Genomic DNA, 17,380 nt, shown 5'->3' on the forward strand with positions numbered 1-17,380 from the left:
TCCCTTTGCCCCTCCTGCTCTCTCTCTTGTACTCTCTCTAAAAAAAAAACTTATTAAAAATTTTTAAAAAAGAGAGAAACAATGAAGGGTGTCCACATTAGGTGGCATAAGAGAGTAACAGAGCATACATCGGAGCTCATAGACAAACGGGGCCTTGGCAGGTGGGATGGAATGGCTACACTCGTGGTCCTCAGAATGTGGGTCCATGAACACGGGGGGTCCTGAGACCTTTTCAGAGGATCCAGGAAGATCCTAATGGTACTGATACTAATGATACTAATTACTATTAGTATCATAATAATACTAAGACCTTACCTGCTTTTTCACTGACATTTGCATTGATGGGCAAAACTGATGAATCAGCACAAAACACAGTGGTGGTGCCTCTCCACTGCCATGTATACTTGCAGCAATAAGTAGACAGGAATTTTTAAAATCTTCCAAAGATTTTTAAAGGTCATTTTTGCTTTACAATGCCCTTGATAGTGATGCCTGGGTGGCTCAGTGGTTGAGTGTCTGCCTTTGGCTCAGGTCGTGATCCCAGGGTCCTGGGATCAAGTCCTGCATCCAGCTCCCCCACGGGGAGCCTGCTTCTCCCTCTGCCTGTGTCTCTGCCTCTTTCTCTGAGTAAATAAATAAAATCTTTAAGATACATTAATTAATTAATTAATAAACAAAATGCCCTTGATAAAGCAGCACACCTGGGTGGCTCAGTTGGTTGAGCATCTGACTCTTGGCTTCAGCTCATGTTGTGAACTCAGGTTCGTGGGCTCGAGCCCTGAGCCCCATGCGTCAGGGTCCCTGCTCAGCGGGGAGTCTGCTTCTCTCCCTCTCCCTCTGCCCCTCCCTCTGCTCACGTGCTCTCTCTCTCCTACCCTTTCTCTAATAAATAAATCTTCAAAAAAATAAATAAAATAAAACACTCTTGAAAAAGAAGTAAAATTAATCATTTTATTAAGTCTCAACCCTTAAGAGCAAATCTTACTATTCTGTGTGACAAAAAGAGAATATATACCCAGTGCCTTCTGCTGTGTTCTGTACCCAAGGGGTACAGCTGCCCTGCAGAAAGGCACTCCTCTAACTGTTTAAGTCATGAAACAATCTACAGTTATTTAGACTGGGGTATTTGGGAGGCATTTTGTGGAAAATGAATAAAATGAGCCTGTCACTTCAAGGAACAGTGGCAGCTTTTATTGGTCAATGTTAAAATATGAGCTTTCAAGGAAAAATTAAGATTTGTGAAAACCTACCTGCCATTGGGAGATTGTCAGCTTCCCAATATGTAAAGATTTTTGTGGTAAGACCAGCAGTGATGTGAGTGGATGTAAATTTTTTTGATAATTCAGTGAACCCATATTTTCCAGATGACTAATGCATAATGCTACAAAATCATGAATGCACACAAAACATGCAAAGTGCAAGGACCAATGGAATTTAACGTAAGAGAACAAGAAGTTCATTAATGTAGTTTCCAATTCCACACTGTAATTAACCTTTAAGAAACTACTATTCATCCAGTTTGGGTTTAGTATCAAAGAATGTCCACAATTATCCGAAAAGCCCATTAAATATTCCACCCTTTCCTAACTACGTATCTGTCTAAGGGCACATTTTTTAATATTCTTCACACCAAACAACATATTACAGCAAGCTGAATGTGGAAGCAGCAATGAGGGTCCATCTGTCTCTATTAACATAAACATTAAAGAGATGGGTGAAATGTAAAACAATGCACCCTTCTCCCTAAAGTTTTGTTTTAGAAAATTATTATCGTGGAAAAAAAAGTAATGGGTTTACTGTAGCCCTTTTACATGGATTAATAAATAAATATCTTTTGGGTTATGCAGTTTCAATTTCTAATATGGCAAATATGGATAAATATAAACATGTAAAGAAGTCTCTGGGACTACCAGAGTAGTACACAGTTTACACAGTTTCGTGTGTAAAATGGTCAAAAAATGAAATCTGAAAACCACCAGACTAAATGAATCCTACCAAAATACAAAGAGCTATTTTGGATCATCAAAAGCACTGAGTGTGTTTGCTTTGATCTGAGGTAGGCAGGAGAAACAAAGCCCGCCTAATCCACTCAGAGGGGCCGTCTTTCCCTGCCTCTGAATACAATCAGGGCACAGTTCTTCCAATGTCTGTATGTATCTTAACAGATTTTGATGTTTCTTATATTCTGCTCAGTCCAGGCTCGTGCCATAGAGCATACGGCCCTCAGGGCAGCTGCCCAGCTCGCTGACACCTCATTCCAAGGGTCCCCAAACTTCCTACATGTGGTACAGGCCTAAAGCTTACAGACAGCCCTGCTTACTGTATGTTGTTCTGCATGTGGGTTAATAGGATGGGGTCATAAGTTTGTGGCATGTAGGCTGTTCTACAAAATGGCAGGTACGTGGTTTCCAAAGATACCATTTTTTATTCCAAATAAACTGAGTAGCCTGAAAGCACATCAGCTGGGTGGACAGGATGGTGACCCAGTGGGCTTGGAGGCACTTCTTTATTAGTGAACATCTGGGAAAATGATACCGGGAAGCAGGAAAGTAAAAGAAAAAAAAATCCCTAATCGAAGAGTCCAGCATTTAATAAAGCTGCCTAAATTCTCTACAAATGCAAGCACTGTGGGGAAGCAGCTAGAAGGCAGCAGGCTGTAGACAGAAATCTAGTGTGTACCGTTTACACATCACAGGGAAGTCTCATGTTCTTTTGAAAGAACCAAAGTTCCCAGGCATCCTTAACATCAATCTGTTCCTAAGGTTAAGGTACATAATGAGTTCCCAGGAGCCTACTAATTAACATGGAATCAATAAAGTGTCTAAAGGAAGAGGAATAGGATCCAATATTACATATGAATCTGACCAAAAAGACACAGTAATTTATATTTTCAGATAAGCCTTGGGGCAAATATAGTATTTCTTTTCAGAAATACAGCAGTATGACTATTAACAAAGAAAACAAGGTTGTGGGGATCCCTGGGTAGCGCAGCGGTTTGGCACCTGCCTTTGGCCCAGGGCGCGATCCTGGAGACCCGGGATCGAATCCCACGTTGGGCTCCCGGTGCATGGAGCCTGCTTCTCCCTCTGCCTATGTCTCTGCCTCTCTCTCTCTCTCTCTTTCTGTGTGACTATCATAAATAAATAAAAATTAAAAAAAAAAGAAAAAGAAAACAAGGTTGTACTTACGATGGCGTCTTTGACAATTTGTTTGGCCACTTGCTCTGGTTTGCAAACAGATACGGTCTCTGAAATCAGCCGAGTCTCCAAAGGCTAAAGGTGGGAAAAAACAGACATATCCATACCATTATGGGCCATTAAAGAGCAAAGAAGTCTAAACAACACTCTCTCCCTCACTTTATGAAGAATTCCAGCCTTCTACACCTTTGAGCAGACTCCTACTTTTAGAATCAGGTCCATCTGGATTTTAAATCAGTTTCTACCTGGTTACTGTACAGAATTCAGCCCCGCGGCTGCAGTGAGACAAGGAGGCCCCTGCCGCTCTCCGCGGGACACTGTGTGGTCTCGGCTCCGGTGACGACTGCCAGAGCTAGAAGGAGAACACATCAGTGGTACAATTCTGGTAAAATCCTCACTGCTGGCCAGACACCTGACCGGCAGCATTTCTGCAGAGCCTAGACCATGCGCCCTGAGCCAGTCTGGCCGTATGACCAGCACCTCCGTTCTGAACACACTCCCTGGCCAGCAGAGGCTTGATATATGGATGGAGCTTAGGCCCTGGGCAGAGACAGCCCCAGCCCAGCCCCTGTTTAACAACACAGCTGTTTCCTAAGAGATCTACAAAGGAGGCGACAAGAAAGATAGGACAGCGAACACTGGATGGAGTCCAGCGTGGCTGCATGCCCCCTGGCAGGCTGGTGCGTCAGAACCCCAAGTCACAGGTGGTTACAGGTCCATCCCAATGGCCACCTGGTTCAAAAAGCCTTTTCTGAATCCTTAACTGGCAGCGCGTTCTCGTCTTTGCATAATGCTGCATTAATACGTATTACAGCTACGTGTGTCTTTGCATTTTACCTCCTAAGTTCCTTGGGGCAAGGTCTTTTTTTTTTTTTTTTAAATCTTCTTTACAGTGACATAAACATGTGCTCATAAATTCTTTCAAAGGTGGTTTCAATGAGAAGTTTCAAAACTAAAGCCTTAAGCTGCATGAAACTGTAAATTCTATTTACCACAGAGGCTTGAGAAAATGAAAAGAAAAAAACAGAATGTATTTTCTTAAATTAGAAAAACACAGCACTTCCTAAAAGTCAAGTATTTCTTGATGAACCTGAATTAAGAGAAAGGCTCTTTTGAAGGGGCCTTTCTTTCTTCCTCCAGACCACCAGGCTGGCACAACCCCGCCAGACACACAGTAGATTTAAAAGTCCGACGGCGCCCCCTAAAGGGCTTACACACCAACAGAGAATTTGACTTCTCCAAAGTCTGCTCAACACTGTACTACTGGAGGGAAAAAACCCAACTTAACATCAAAATCAAATCTTCACAGAGAAATCACCTCTCTTTGTCCGCTTTGGCTTCCAACGAAAAGACTGTTACCAAATGTTGCAAATCTGCTTAGCAGACCCCTGCTTATTCTGAGACAGGGCATTTGGCTTAAATTTACTTCTTTGAAACAGTTGTAATCTTAAGAGGCAGAGCCAAAGAGAAATGAATAGGGAAAAAAACTTCTAAATCATGAACATCTTTTTGCAAATATACAGTCTATGGAGCATAAGTGCCAATTTTCATGCTGCAGAGCCTCATGCTTACTAAGCATCACTGTAAAGGAGAAGAAAACCAATCAACGCCCATTCAAGGTAGGAAGTTCTGATGGATTCCTTTCTTCTCCACTTGATTCGTTTGCTCGCAGGGTGCCTACTACGCATCAAGGCAAAGAAAAGTCTCCTTTGAACAAAGTTGCAAAGCTTGCATTCAGCTCAGCATGACTGTCATTGTATATAATGTAAATGTCCGGTGGTGATAAGCATCATAAAGAAAAATAAAGCTAGAGGAAAAGATGGTGAATATTCCAAGAGAGTGATATATGAGATAAAGAGGGTCAGGGAAGGCCTCTCAGGGTGACATCTGTACAGAGGGAGAAAAAAGCAAGGGATTGCCCATTTAAATATCCAGAGAGGAGAGCAAGAGCAAAGCAAGGCCAAAGCTGGGCAAGTTCTAGAAGAGACAGGGCTGTGATATGGCTGAGAGCAAGAGGAAGCACTGTGGACAGGTGGCCAAGGTCTACACAGTACAGGACCCAATAAACCTCACGGCCTTTGGATTCTACTCTAGGCTGATGGGAACAACCAGTGGAGCCACACTCACCCCCATACTACTAAGGCGCTTCTCAACGCCAACTTTAAAGGAGTCAAAATTAAATAAAATTCAAAAACTCAGTTTTATGATACGGAGTCCCAGTGGTCCCATTTCAAGTGTTCAACAGCCAACAATGTGACTACCATATTGGAGAGTGCAGACAGAGAACATCTCCATTCTAGAGAATTCTGCTAGACTGTGCTGCACAAGAACAATTTTTTTTGGTTTTGTTTCTGGCCTTTTGTGCACAAGATGAGTTTGAACAGGGGAGTGACAAGATCTAACTTATGCTTTAAAAAGATTACTGTCCACTGTGTGAAGAAGAGACGGGGAGGCAGACCAGTTTGAAGACTATGAAGTGCAGTTCAGGCAAAAACAGCAGCGGCAACTATCATTACTAGCATGGCACTGGTATTTGCAGTTAAAAAGAAAAAAGGAAAAAAAAGAGATCAGATTCAGGTAAGTTCTGAGAGTAGAGCCAAGAGGATGTACTGGTCAAGCAGATGAGAAGTATGGGAAGAATAATCAAGGCTGGCTTCTCAGTTACTGGCCTGAGCGCTATGGCTGATGGGTGCTGTTGGGTGTTGGGCGATAAGATGAGAAGTAATGAATGGATGGAATGAGGGAATCATATGATCCATTTTTGAAATGCTAAGTCGTGGTGCCCACTAGACCCCCACAGGGAGACAATGGATTGGCAACCAGGTGTTTTAAGTTGAGAGGAAAGAATGTTCTTGGTCAAGAATATCATCTCGTTAGTTACTTGAAAATATAGACTGTGCTCCCCATCATAAAAAAAACACCTTATTAAAAAAAATTTTTTTAATACCTTATTAGGTAAACTTTCAAAAATTATTAGCAAAAATCCTAATCTCGTAAAATATAGGCCGCATTCTCTAAGACTCCACATGAAAGTTCCTCAGGAGGTCCAGAGGCCTCTCTCTACCTAGCATGTCAATTGAAAAGGACTCAATTTTCTGACTGGTGAGAAGGACTCCAGGCTGATGGATAAAAAGTCAGAAAATTGGAAAAGAGGTTTGTTTACAATGTCGAAGGCTAAAAACAGACACAGAAGAACACTTACCTTGGTTTTGTTTTCTTCTGCAAACCCAGGGGTATCTGTGTCCGGCGGGTAGGCGACTGTGACATAGACATTGTACGGCTTCACCTGCATTTTAGAAACAACACGTGCCCCTTCAGCAAACAAGGTACAGCTCTGCTTCTTCCCTTACTCCCTGGCACTGGCCGTCGGGCAACAGAATGAACACTGCCCGGATTTTCTCAGAAGCTGGTAAGACCAACAGGGTGATTCTTAAATGGAGAACTAGCATTGGCGGGGTCAGGAAACTCCTCCTAAGATCATTTAGGAAGAAAGGCAAAAAGCTCACCCCACCAACGTCTACTTCAGAAGACAGTGGACCCACCTCCTTCTGTGTTGCCCACCCTGCTGATGGGGCGAGGCCCTGGGAGCTGTCCAGGAGGAAGGTGGACAGCTAACAGGAGGTCCACGTGGCCCCCCCTTGCCAACCCTGACACTACTCGGGCCTTGGGCTAATGGGGCAGGTTCACTCCTCTGCCATCAGACTACAAATCCGGCTTCTTTCACAGCTGCCTCGGAAACTCTGGTTGATTTCATCTACAAGATCTGTGAAGATCATTCAAATCCTTTCCCTAGGCCCTTCCTGTGCCACCCCAAATCCAGGCCTGGAACTATGTGGATCCCTCCAGAAGTCAGGAGGGAGTCAGGAGTCCCTTCTTCCATCCTCCCCAGAACCAGCCAACAGGACTCTCCCCGCTGGGTGGAGTCTCAGGTCAGACCAGCCACGCACCTCCCCGAAGACCACCTCATCCCTACTTATATGAGGAAACTCCTTCCCAGCTTGAGATGAGCTCTTAGTCTTCTTCACCTCACCACTGGGCCTCCGTGCTGAAATTCTCCACTCATAAACACATGCCAATGGGATGATTCCAGAAGATTCTCCTGCTAGTCTGCCAGGACACACCACCTTTCCCAAAGATCCTGCTCCTCAGTGGCTCTGCTCCACACTCTCATTTGGCCCTGATGCTAGTGGCTCTAAGGGGGATAAGTTCATACCATCAAAATTTCTGTCTTCCTATTTGCTATTGTTTAGCCCCAGGACAACACCTAGGAGAGTTAGAAGTGGACAGGCAGCTGGTGGTAGGCAGGCCACCACGTATCTCAAGGAGGCTGAAAAGTGACAACAGAGCATCCCAGGGTCCCATCTCATCACACAGCTCTTTCTCTCCCTGAGGCCCTCCGAGAGGCATAGTTCTAAGCTTGTGGGAGGAGCTGAGAGGGTCTGGGAGAAGCATGTAGGCAGAAGCTTCTGGCCAGCCATCCTGGAAAGTACACTAGCAAAGGGTGATGTGTTCGTTGGTTCAGTTCCAATGCACTTAGGGCGTGAGAGAGCTCATTCACTCAGCATCGATGGGGCATGCGGCGTCAAGGCCCAACTCTGCTCATAAATAGCTCTGGATTTGGGCCAGGCAGTGAGGTTGATGAGCAAGCAATTCCTCTTCCACTTGTTTTTGAGATAGTGACTTTAAAAACTGTCTCCCACGGCCTTGCCCTCTGCGGTACACAGACCAGACAAGAACACCAGCGAAAAAGCTGAGAAGTGGCAAGTGGCCCAGTGGGAAAGCCTGAAGCCGACTCTGCTCAGACACAGTTGTTTCTCTGCTGCTTCTTTGGCCCCCTCCTCCTCCAAAGCATAAGGGCTGTGGCACCTGAACTAATGTGAGACAGTATGTCAAAGCAGTGTTTCTCAGACCCGAGTTATGGCTGAACCAGCTTTTCAGAACAGCTTTCTCCTGGGGTGGGCACAGACGACCCGACCCCTTTCTGGGTGCTGGTACCCTCTCTACAATCACGAAGCCAAATGACTCTCTCCAGCTATGGTTGGCTACCTCCAGTGGCTAATCACTTAATCACCTGTCTTTATTCATCCAACACATACTTCTTGACTGGCTACTGTGTGCTGGTATCGGTCTATGAAGGAAGATATGGATGGAGGCAACTCAGAGCCTCAGAGAGCCTCTGCCCTCATGGATCTTCAGTCTCCTGAAACTCTTGGCCAAATAATTGGTGAACTCGAGATACACCAAACGATATCTACAGTTTCCTTTGATCAACTAATCCCATAACCCCAGAGGCAAAGGAAAGGTGGCTGGGTAGGCTTCACGTGCTAAGACAGCGCTGACTCCTGGAGATCACGACTTTCTCAAAGACTTTGTGGGCCAAGACTTCACTGGCTGACTCCTCTGCTCACCTTACCCCAGTGTTTGTCTTTGTCCCTGCTGACTGACCATCCCCTCATCAGTTTCTTCCTCCTACCTCATCTCCATTTCAATCAGAAATACAACCCACTGCTTGAGAGAATCGATTATCAAAATAATCCCACCAAAAATGTGTAGTTCCTAATGCTATCAAAGTGAAGGCTGGGTGCCCATCTTTTCTCTGCTGGAGAAAGGACCAGAGCTGTGTTGAAGAAGCTCTAGAACATGAGCTGCAGCTTACTTTTCACCACCGTGGGGACAAACGTCCCTGGAGGGAGGGGAGCATGGGCAGGTGAAGGAAGCACAAAGGCTATTTCTCTTTTACTCGGTCTCTGCTACAACCTCATTGTGTATAACCCATGTCAGAAGTCTGCTTTCCAAAAAGATTAACTTTTAGAATCTTTAAATCATGCATTTATGCCTAAAAGAGCTTTAAAAAAGATAAAAAAAAATGCAACAAACCATTCTTTCAAACTTATTCACTGTACACAAAACATTTCTAGGGACCTACTTTAGTTTGCGAGGCAAAGGGTGGGATGGACAAGAAGACTTAAGAGTTCATTAAACCAAGAAGGATCATCCAAAAGTACTTAGTCTGAGCAATTCTATAAGGTCTGTTTCATTCAGAGATAACACAATCAGTCACCTTGGCAAAGCCAACCGAATCATCCAGGTTTTCAGACACAACACCATACACTTGCAGAGAAACAATTGGGGGTTTTTTTGTTTATTTTTATTTGAGAGAGAAAGAAAAAACACACGTGTACACACTCACAGGGGGAAGAGGCAGAGGGAGAAGCAGACTCCCCACTGAGCTGGGAGCCCAACATCAGGCTCGATCCCAGGACCCTGAGATCACGACCCAAGCTGAAGGCAGATGCCTAACCGACTGAGCCACTCAGGTGCCTCAAAACAACTGTTCTGATGCAAGTCTGTTATGAACAAAAGTAGATTTTGATTACTGAATGTATTTCCCTCATGGCACATGTTTATTTTATTTTGCGTTTATGCGGGGACATTTTTCATGAAGTCTAGATATGGACAAAAGTCAAGTGCACTTCAGGTCCAGGCCAGCTACGTGCAGTGCAGCGTGTGAACCACGCTTGTCACAAAGACGCTTCGGGGACTCTGTCCTAGCAACTCATGTCCTTTTCCCTCTTCTTTAGTAACATCTCTGTTCTACCTGAAGTGATGAAACCAGGCCACCCAGATTATATACTTTGCCCTAAATTAGTGAGTCCTGAAGTAGCTTTGCAAGAAAAGACTTAGGAACAAAGAGCCCTAATAAGCAGATTTTTTCATTTCCAACACAGCCCCTCACTTACCAGGTGTCTGAGACCAAAGTGAAGGCTGAGACAACAGGCCAGATGAATCTGGCAACTTCTGACCTGAATTATCCACACATCAGTTGCTGCAGAAGCCAGGCAGAGGGAGCCAGAAGGCAAGCACTTTGTTACTATTTTTGTTGCAAAATAACGATGTCTTTTTGAGTAACTGGATAAACTATTGAAAACTCAGTGTTCTTATCTATAATAAGGTGGCCTAACAACTTCTGCCACTCCTATCTCACAAAACTTACAAAAATCAAATGGTTATTTGCAAAGGGACTTTCAAAGTGAACATTTCAAAAGAAGAGAAATACTGGTATTCTTGTTTTGAAATTTCACAGCCATATGAGCCTCATCGGCTAAACATTATGATGACCTATTACTGACTAAAAGCATTAAGCAAGCTGATAAAAAGGAAATTTGGGCCTGGTTCCTTTTTGAGGAGAATGGCACAGTCGATCAGTCCCCATGTGGCACATCATGATCATGTCACTGACTGGACAACTCATCGGTACCATGTTTGTCCAACAGCGGGGCAGTGTGGCCCTCTGTCACACACCATTGAGGGCTCCTCTGGGGACTTTTTAAATCAGGGGTCAGCAAACTATGGCCTGTGGGACAAATCTCCACCTATTTTTATAAATAAAGTTTTATTGGAACACAGCCATGTCCATTTATTTGTCACATAGGGCTGCTTTCCTGCTCTCACCATTAGGTTTCAGGAGTTGCGACAGACAACTCCCCTCAAAGGCTCAAACACTTACAAGCTGGCCCTGACAGAAAAAATGTGCTAACCCCTCCCTAGTCTAAATCATTAAACGGGACACCCAAATCACACTCTTATTATGAGAAGGCTGTTCACAACCAATTCTTTTCTGGGCTTCCAATGTCATGATGTAGCATTATATTTCAGTCTCTATCACAATAGAAAGAATTTTACCTTCCTTTTCGGTGTGTGATTTTGGGTAGGTATACGTGGTACTCTCTATGCATCCCCATCTAACGACAATGCAAAGTCAGCTTCCCACGACTGAGGCTGTCACATTATGACACTTATTTTGATGCTAATCCTCTTTCACAACATGCTCTACTAACTGGGAAAATAAAAAGCGTTCGCTTTCATCAATACTTCTTTAAGATATTAAAGTGTAAGCATCGGGAGAGCCAAATGATATTTTCAGCGGAACCCTCTTGTTTTACAGCAAAGGAAAAAGACCAAGTTAAATGATTTGTCTAAAAGCTGAGAGCTAGGCAGTAGCTGATTTAAGCTCTTCCCTCAAACACATGCTAAGTTTATTCTTCAGTCATAAAGGACACATCTCTTTGTTAAAGAAACACCTCTAGAGAATAAAATATCTGGTTAACCTTATGCATCCTCACACAGTATTAGACCAAAAATACTGTGTAAATATCAGTAGTACTTTGTGTATTAAATTAAGCAAGCAAGGGGCACCTGGGTGGCTCAGTGGTTAAGCATCTACCTTTGGCTCAGGTTGTGATCCCAGGGTGCTGGGATTGAGTCCCGCATTGGGCTCCCCACAGGGAGCCTGCTTCCCCCTCTGCCTCTCTCTCTCTCTGCCTCTCTTTGCGTCTCTCATGAATAAATAAATAAAACCCTTTTAAAAATTAGTTAATTAATTAACTAAGCAAGCAAAACACCTCACACTCATCTTGCTTCTAGCATAATCTGTATGACGCCTGAAAAATGTTAACAGCAAAATTCAAGGATTGAGCAGATTCTCTTTCACTGATGTCAAGTCTACAAGTGTCTAATTTAATACAACAACATGTGTAAAGTAACTACAAACTAAAAGGGAACAAACATTTCTGAGTTGGAAGATATAAATATAAAACTGAATTCAGCGTTTACCTCCATCTGCAAAGCTTCAGCCAATCCCCTGATGGCAAATTTGGATGAAGAATAGGCCGTAAAACCGAATAATCCCAACTGTCCTGCCTGGGAGGAGACAAAGACGATCCTGCCCACCCGACGCTCCTTCATGGTGGTGATCACAGCTCGGCTGGGGTACACACTGCCGAGGTAGTTGACGCTCATTAGTCTCTGTAGGGAACAAAGAGCCACATGAGAAGTAAGCAAGGTCAAGGCCTCAAGCCTGCAGTCCACAGTTCTGTACACTCTCAAGATCTGAGTTCAGTGAAGACCAAGTGACGGGGAGCCCAATGGATGCGCCGAAGGAATGACTGATATAATGATCCCATGAATGGGCCATGATGCTCATGACCTGCTGTCTGTAGCCTGTTTCTTTCTTTTTTTTTTTTTTTTTTTTAAGATTTTATTTATTTATTCATGAGAAACACAGAGAGAGAGAAAGACGGAGACATAGGCAGAGGGAAAAGCAGGCTCCATGCCAGAAGCCCGATGTGGGACTTGATCCTGGGACTCTAAGATCACACCCTAGGCCGAAGGCAGGCGCTCAACCACTGAGCCACCCAGGGATCCCTTAAGCCTGTTTCAATCTAGTCTTGCATTCTCACCATGACAGCAGTGATGTCTTTGCTGAAAACTGGTCAGGATTAGTTTTCTCCTTACCAAAAGTACCCTGCATCTTGCAGGTAACACTTTTTGAAAGACAGTTTTAGGGAAAAGCCCCCAAATATTTCTAAACCTATTAGTTCTAAGCTACACAAAGAGACCAAGACTGCGGTTAGGAGCAATGGACTGTGGTTTGAAGCCCTGGCTTGACAATTTACTACCTATTTGATGATGAAGAAGAAAGTCAGCTACTGTGCTTATTTCTGCAGCTGAACACAGGGCTAATGCTGGTACTAGCTCATAGGGCTGTTGCAAAAATTGAAAGAGGAAAACACACGTCAAGTGGGAGCACAGTCTCTGACCCACAGTAAGTGACCAATACTGGCTCCTGGATTATGATGGGTAAGAGCTTACATAGGTACCAAGAGTCTATTTTCCCTTCATCCTGGGAACTCTTAAAAACCTTATGTTTTAACTTGGAAATCTACAAGTACATGCATCAAAATGTCTCTATATTAAAAGTCTTGTAAAAATACTAGATCTATCAGCGTGTGAAACCAAACACTTCATTGAGGAACTCTGAGTCAACCATGAATGTTGACTCTACAGAAAGTCATATAGCTTTTAGAGATGGTGACCAGAAACACCAGAGGATACAGGAAATACTTATTCTCCAAGTTTAAAAAAGCAGAGGGCTTATGATACTATATTTACACTGTAAATACAGACTGTAACTAATTCAAATATTAAATAAAAGTACATGTACACAGGTGCAAAATGAATGAAGGAACCATAGACAACTGTAAATGATTGAGGGTGCCTGGGTGATTCAGTTGTTGAGTGTCTGACTCTTAATTTCGGCTCAGGTCCTAATCTCACGGATCATGAGACCAAGCCCCGCATCGAGGTCTGTGCTCAGTGGGAGTCTACTTGGATATTTTCTCTGCCCCTTCCCCCACTCGTTCTCTCTCTCTTATTCTAATAAATAAAATATTTTTAAAAAATGTATCCCTATATCTACTAAAGACATTAAATTAAAGTTAGTCCCACCAAGATAACCTCAGGCTTCACTGGAAAATTCGAGCAAACATTTAAGGATAATATCAATTCTACACAAATCCTTCCAGAAAAGTGAAGAGGAGAGAATATTCCCCTCCTTATGGTAAGAGGCCAACATTACCTTTATACAAAAATCAGAAAAGACCATTACAAGGAAAGAAAACAACTAATATCCCTCAAGAACACAGAAAGGATGAATAGCCAAGTGGGGTCTATCCCAGGAATGCAAGGCTGGCTTAACACTGGAAATTAATCAATGTAATTCACCATATCAACAAACTAAAAAAGAACTCTGAAATCATCCCAGGAGATGCAGAAAAAGCACCTGACAAAATTCAACTTCCATTCTTTATAAAAACTCTCAGCAGGGGTCCTTGGGTGGCTTAGTGGGTTAGGCGTCCAGCTCTTCTTGATTTTGGCTCAGGTCATGATCTCAGGGTCTTGAGATCGAGCCCTGAGTTGGACTCTGCACTCAACATGGAGCCTGCTTTAGATTCTCTCTTTCCGTTTCTCTGCCCCTCCCTGTCCCCACTCGTGGGTGCTCTTTAAAGAAAAAAGAAAGAAAGAAAAAAACTCTCAGCAAACTAGGAATACCAGAGAACTTTCTCAACTTGATAAACGGCATCTACACAAACACAACAGAAAGAACAGACCTACAACAAACATCATACTTAATGGTTAAAAAAAAAAAAGTTTTCTCCCAAGATCAGGAACACTGACAGCTTGTCTGCTCTCACCACTTCCCTTCTGTACTGGATGTTCTAACCAGTACAATAAGGGTGCCCAGATGGGTACAGAAAAGTAAAACTGTTGCAAATGACATGATCTTGAATGCAGAAAATCCAGTGAGCACTGGAATTAATAATGGACTTCAGCCAGACTGCAAGATCAATACACAGAAATCAATTGAATTTCTCTACATTAGTAATAAACATTCAGAAAATGCCATAAAAACTACCATTTATACTGGCATCAGAAAATAGGAAATATTGAAAAATGAGGTGCAAGACCCATGCACTGAAAACTACAAGACACCGCTGAGAGAAACGGAAGAAAATTTAAATAAATGGAGATATATTCTACATTCACAGGTTAGAAGACTCAATGTTGTTAAGACAGCTCTCCTCATGTGGATCTATAGAGTCAATCAAACATGAAAATAATTATCACTGATACAGGTAGATAAACAGAACATAGGTCCAAGAATCCATAAAGAAAACCTATTAAGTGGAAAATTAAGAGAAGTGCATTGACCTTCCCAAAGACCGCCTCCCGTTTCAGATTCACCGGACGGCCTCCCAGAATCTGCACCTCGTCGTACCCATGACTAAGATTTATGGCAGTGAGAGGGCACAAGGCAAATTATCAAGGACAAAAGGCACCTGGGTCAAAGGCCAGAGGAACCTGGCACGCGTTTCCAAGCATCCTCTCGTCCTCTTGGCAGGGAGTCGCACAGCACCTGCTGGGATCCCCCAGCCATGGGCTGTAACAACAGAGCCGACCAAGTGAGGCACGCACACACTTTCAGGGGAGCCCTGGGAGCCTCAGTAAAGTGCACACGAGACAAACAAACCAGACATCAAAACAAAACAAATTAAAAAATGAGAGAGTTTATTTTAAATAGAAATGAACTCTGATCTTCAGAAAATGCACCAAACCTGGCAGTGGGTGTTCTCGCAGGACCTGTGGACAACGAGCACAGTGGCCTTGACCACAGCCCCGCAACGGGCAGGGACGGACAAAGCGGGAGCAGAGGGGTGAATGCCGGCCTGGGGCTGGGGGTACAGAGGCCTGCTACCTGCGTTCAGGACAGGGCGGCCAGAGGCCTCGTCCCTGGGATCCAGGCAACAGGCGTGGGGTTAACTGTCCTTTCTTTTTAGAAGCCTGCTTCTCCCTGGAGCCGGAGCGCTTCCAGCATCGCCCAACAGCTGTTCAAGCCCTCCCTGCGCCCATCTTCCCGCCGCCCCCTCACACAGCCCAGGGGTTTACCCACCGGGGCACCTGCACCGGCATCACTCACATCACCCGCATCCTCCACATCATGATCTCCTGCCTTGATGACCTCTGACCCCTCCTTAACCGCTCCTGACACAACCAGCAGAAAGATCCTCTGATCTGCTACTGCCCAGCCCAGCTTAAGCCCCTTCAAAGGTCTGGACTAGAATCCCAACTCCCCATGGTGGCCTTTGAGACCCCAGTGGTTCTGGCCCCTGCGCCACTCCACATTGCTCCGGAAGCTGACCCCCGACCTCCTACCCCTCCTAAGACCCCTGGCTCCTGCCCCAAACAGGACTCCTGGTCAGGTCCTTGAGTCTGCCCTCCACTGCCACTGAGTCAGGGTGACTCTACAGATGTCCCCTCCATTAGCCTCCCTCTCTCTCTCTCTCACACACACACACGCACACTCACACACCCTCACACAGTCATCCACACTCACTCTCACATCCTCACACACTCATTCACACACTCACACCCTTCCACACACACACTCACACACCCTGACTCCTCTTTGCCTGGCCACCTCATCATCTGACGTCTTACCTCATCGTGTTCTGCCTAGACTGATACAACAACTATCTTCCCCAACTCATTCTTTACCCAGCTGTTGAAATCATCTTCAAAACCTCCCTCTGATTACTTACAGTAAAGGCCTGTAGGTCAAGGCAACTACCTTTCATGCTGATTTGATAAAGGAGCCTTAAGACACTCGAGACCCAGATAAGGTGCCCCTCTGCCTACAGCTATATCTGGACTCTCTCTCCTGGACGATAAATCACAGAGGTTATGGTGCTTTCCCAGAGTCCACCAGAAGCAAGGTGTCTATGCTGCTACTCTAGCGCTCTCATTTTCCATAAAAAGGGGATGTCATTTACCTTCTCGGAGGAAAACATTCAAAAGCCACTACTACAATGAAGGTTCATGGAGCATTAGGGAAAAGACAGTTGATACCATGTCAACGAAAAAACTGTTTTGTACTTTGGAAGGATTATGAATCTGGGGATCCCTGGGTGGCGCAGCGGTTTAGCGCCTGCCTTTGGCCCAGGGCGCAATCCTGGAGACCCAGGATCAAATCCCACGTCGGGCTCCCGGTGCATGGAGCCTGCTTCTCCCTCTGCCTATGTCTCTGCCTCTCTCTCTCTCTCTGTGTGTGTGACTATCATAAATAAATAAAAATTTAAAAAAAAGGATTATGAATCTGATGTTCATTTATTTAGAGCTCATAGAAATTACTAAGAGACGTTCCATGACAAACTTGACAAACTTGTTTAAAAATATAAACCAAGATGTGGTTTTTTGTTTTGTTTGTTTTGTTTTGTTTTGTTTTTTTGTTTTGTTTTTGTTTTTGTTTTTGTTTTGTTTTTTAGAGATTTTATTTATTTACTCATGAGAGGCAGAGACACAGAAGCAGGGACACAGAAGCAGAGGAAGAAGCAGGCTCCATGCAGGGAGCCTGACGTGGGACTCGATTCCCGTCTCCAGGATCACGCCCTGGGTTGAAGGCAGCACTAAACCAATGAGGCACCCGGGCTGCCTGATGTGCCATCTTTTTGCCTTGATTTCAGAACTCAAGAGTCTGCTCTTGAACTTCTCTGGTTTACCACTGTTAAAAACCCTGACAGCTGAGATGAAAATCCAGCACCTCTTGGCTTACAGAGAGCTCTCTTCAAGAGAGTGTACCTTGGTGAATCGTCATGGCAATGCAGGTCAGTTTGGAGGTTTTATGCTCATTTTGCAGCTGGGAAAACCAAGGCCCAGAGACTCGTCCAAGCTCTTAAGGTTAGATGGCCATGGTACTACAACTAAAACCTTTTCCGACTTTTTTTTTTTTTTTTAATTTTTTATTTATTCACGATAGACACACACAGAGAGAGAGAGAGAGAGAGAGA

At 44.2% G+C, this 17,380-nt stretch overlaps 1 protein-coding gene across 1 annotated transcript in view; it reads right to left on the minus strand.

Annotated features, from left to right (window-relative positions):
* KDSR (3-ketodihydrosphingosine reductase) overlaps positions 1-17,380 on the minus strand; it is a 38,587-nt gene that overhangs the window by 8,531 nt on the left and 12,676 nt on the right. The window contains exons 6-8 of the mRNA XM_072758055.1: positions 11,811-12,002; positions 6,400-6,483; positions 3,189-3,272 (exon numbers count right to left, since the gene is read on the minus strand). Of these exons, the coding sequence (XP_072614156.1) occupies positions 3,189-3,272; positions 6,400-6,483; positions 11,811-12,002 (360 nt within the window). The remainder of the gene's footprint in view (positions 1-3,188; positions 3,273-6,399; positions 6,484-11,810; positions 12,003-17,380) is intronic.

The sequence above is a fragment of the Vulpes vulpes genome, chromosome 5 (assembly GCF_048418805.1).
Source record: "Vulpes vulpes isolate BD-2025 chromosome 5, VulVul3, whole genome shotgun sequence".
NCBI lineage: Eukaryota > Metazoa > Chordata > Mammalia > Carnivora > Canidae > Vulpes > Vulpes vulpes.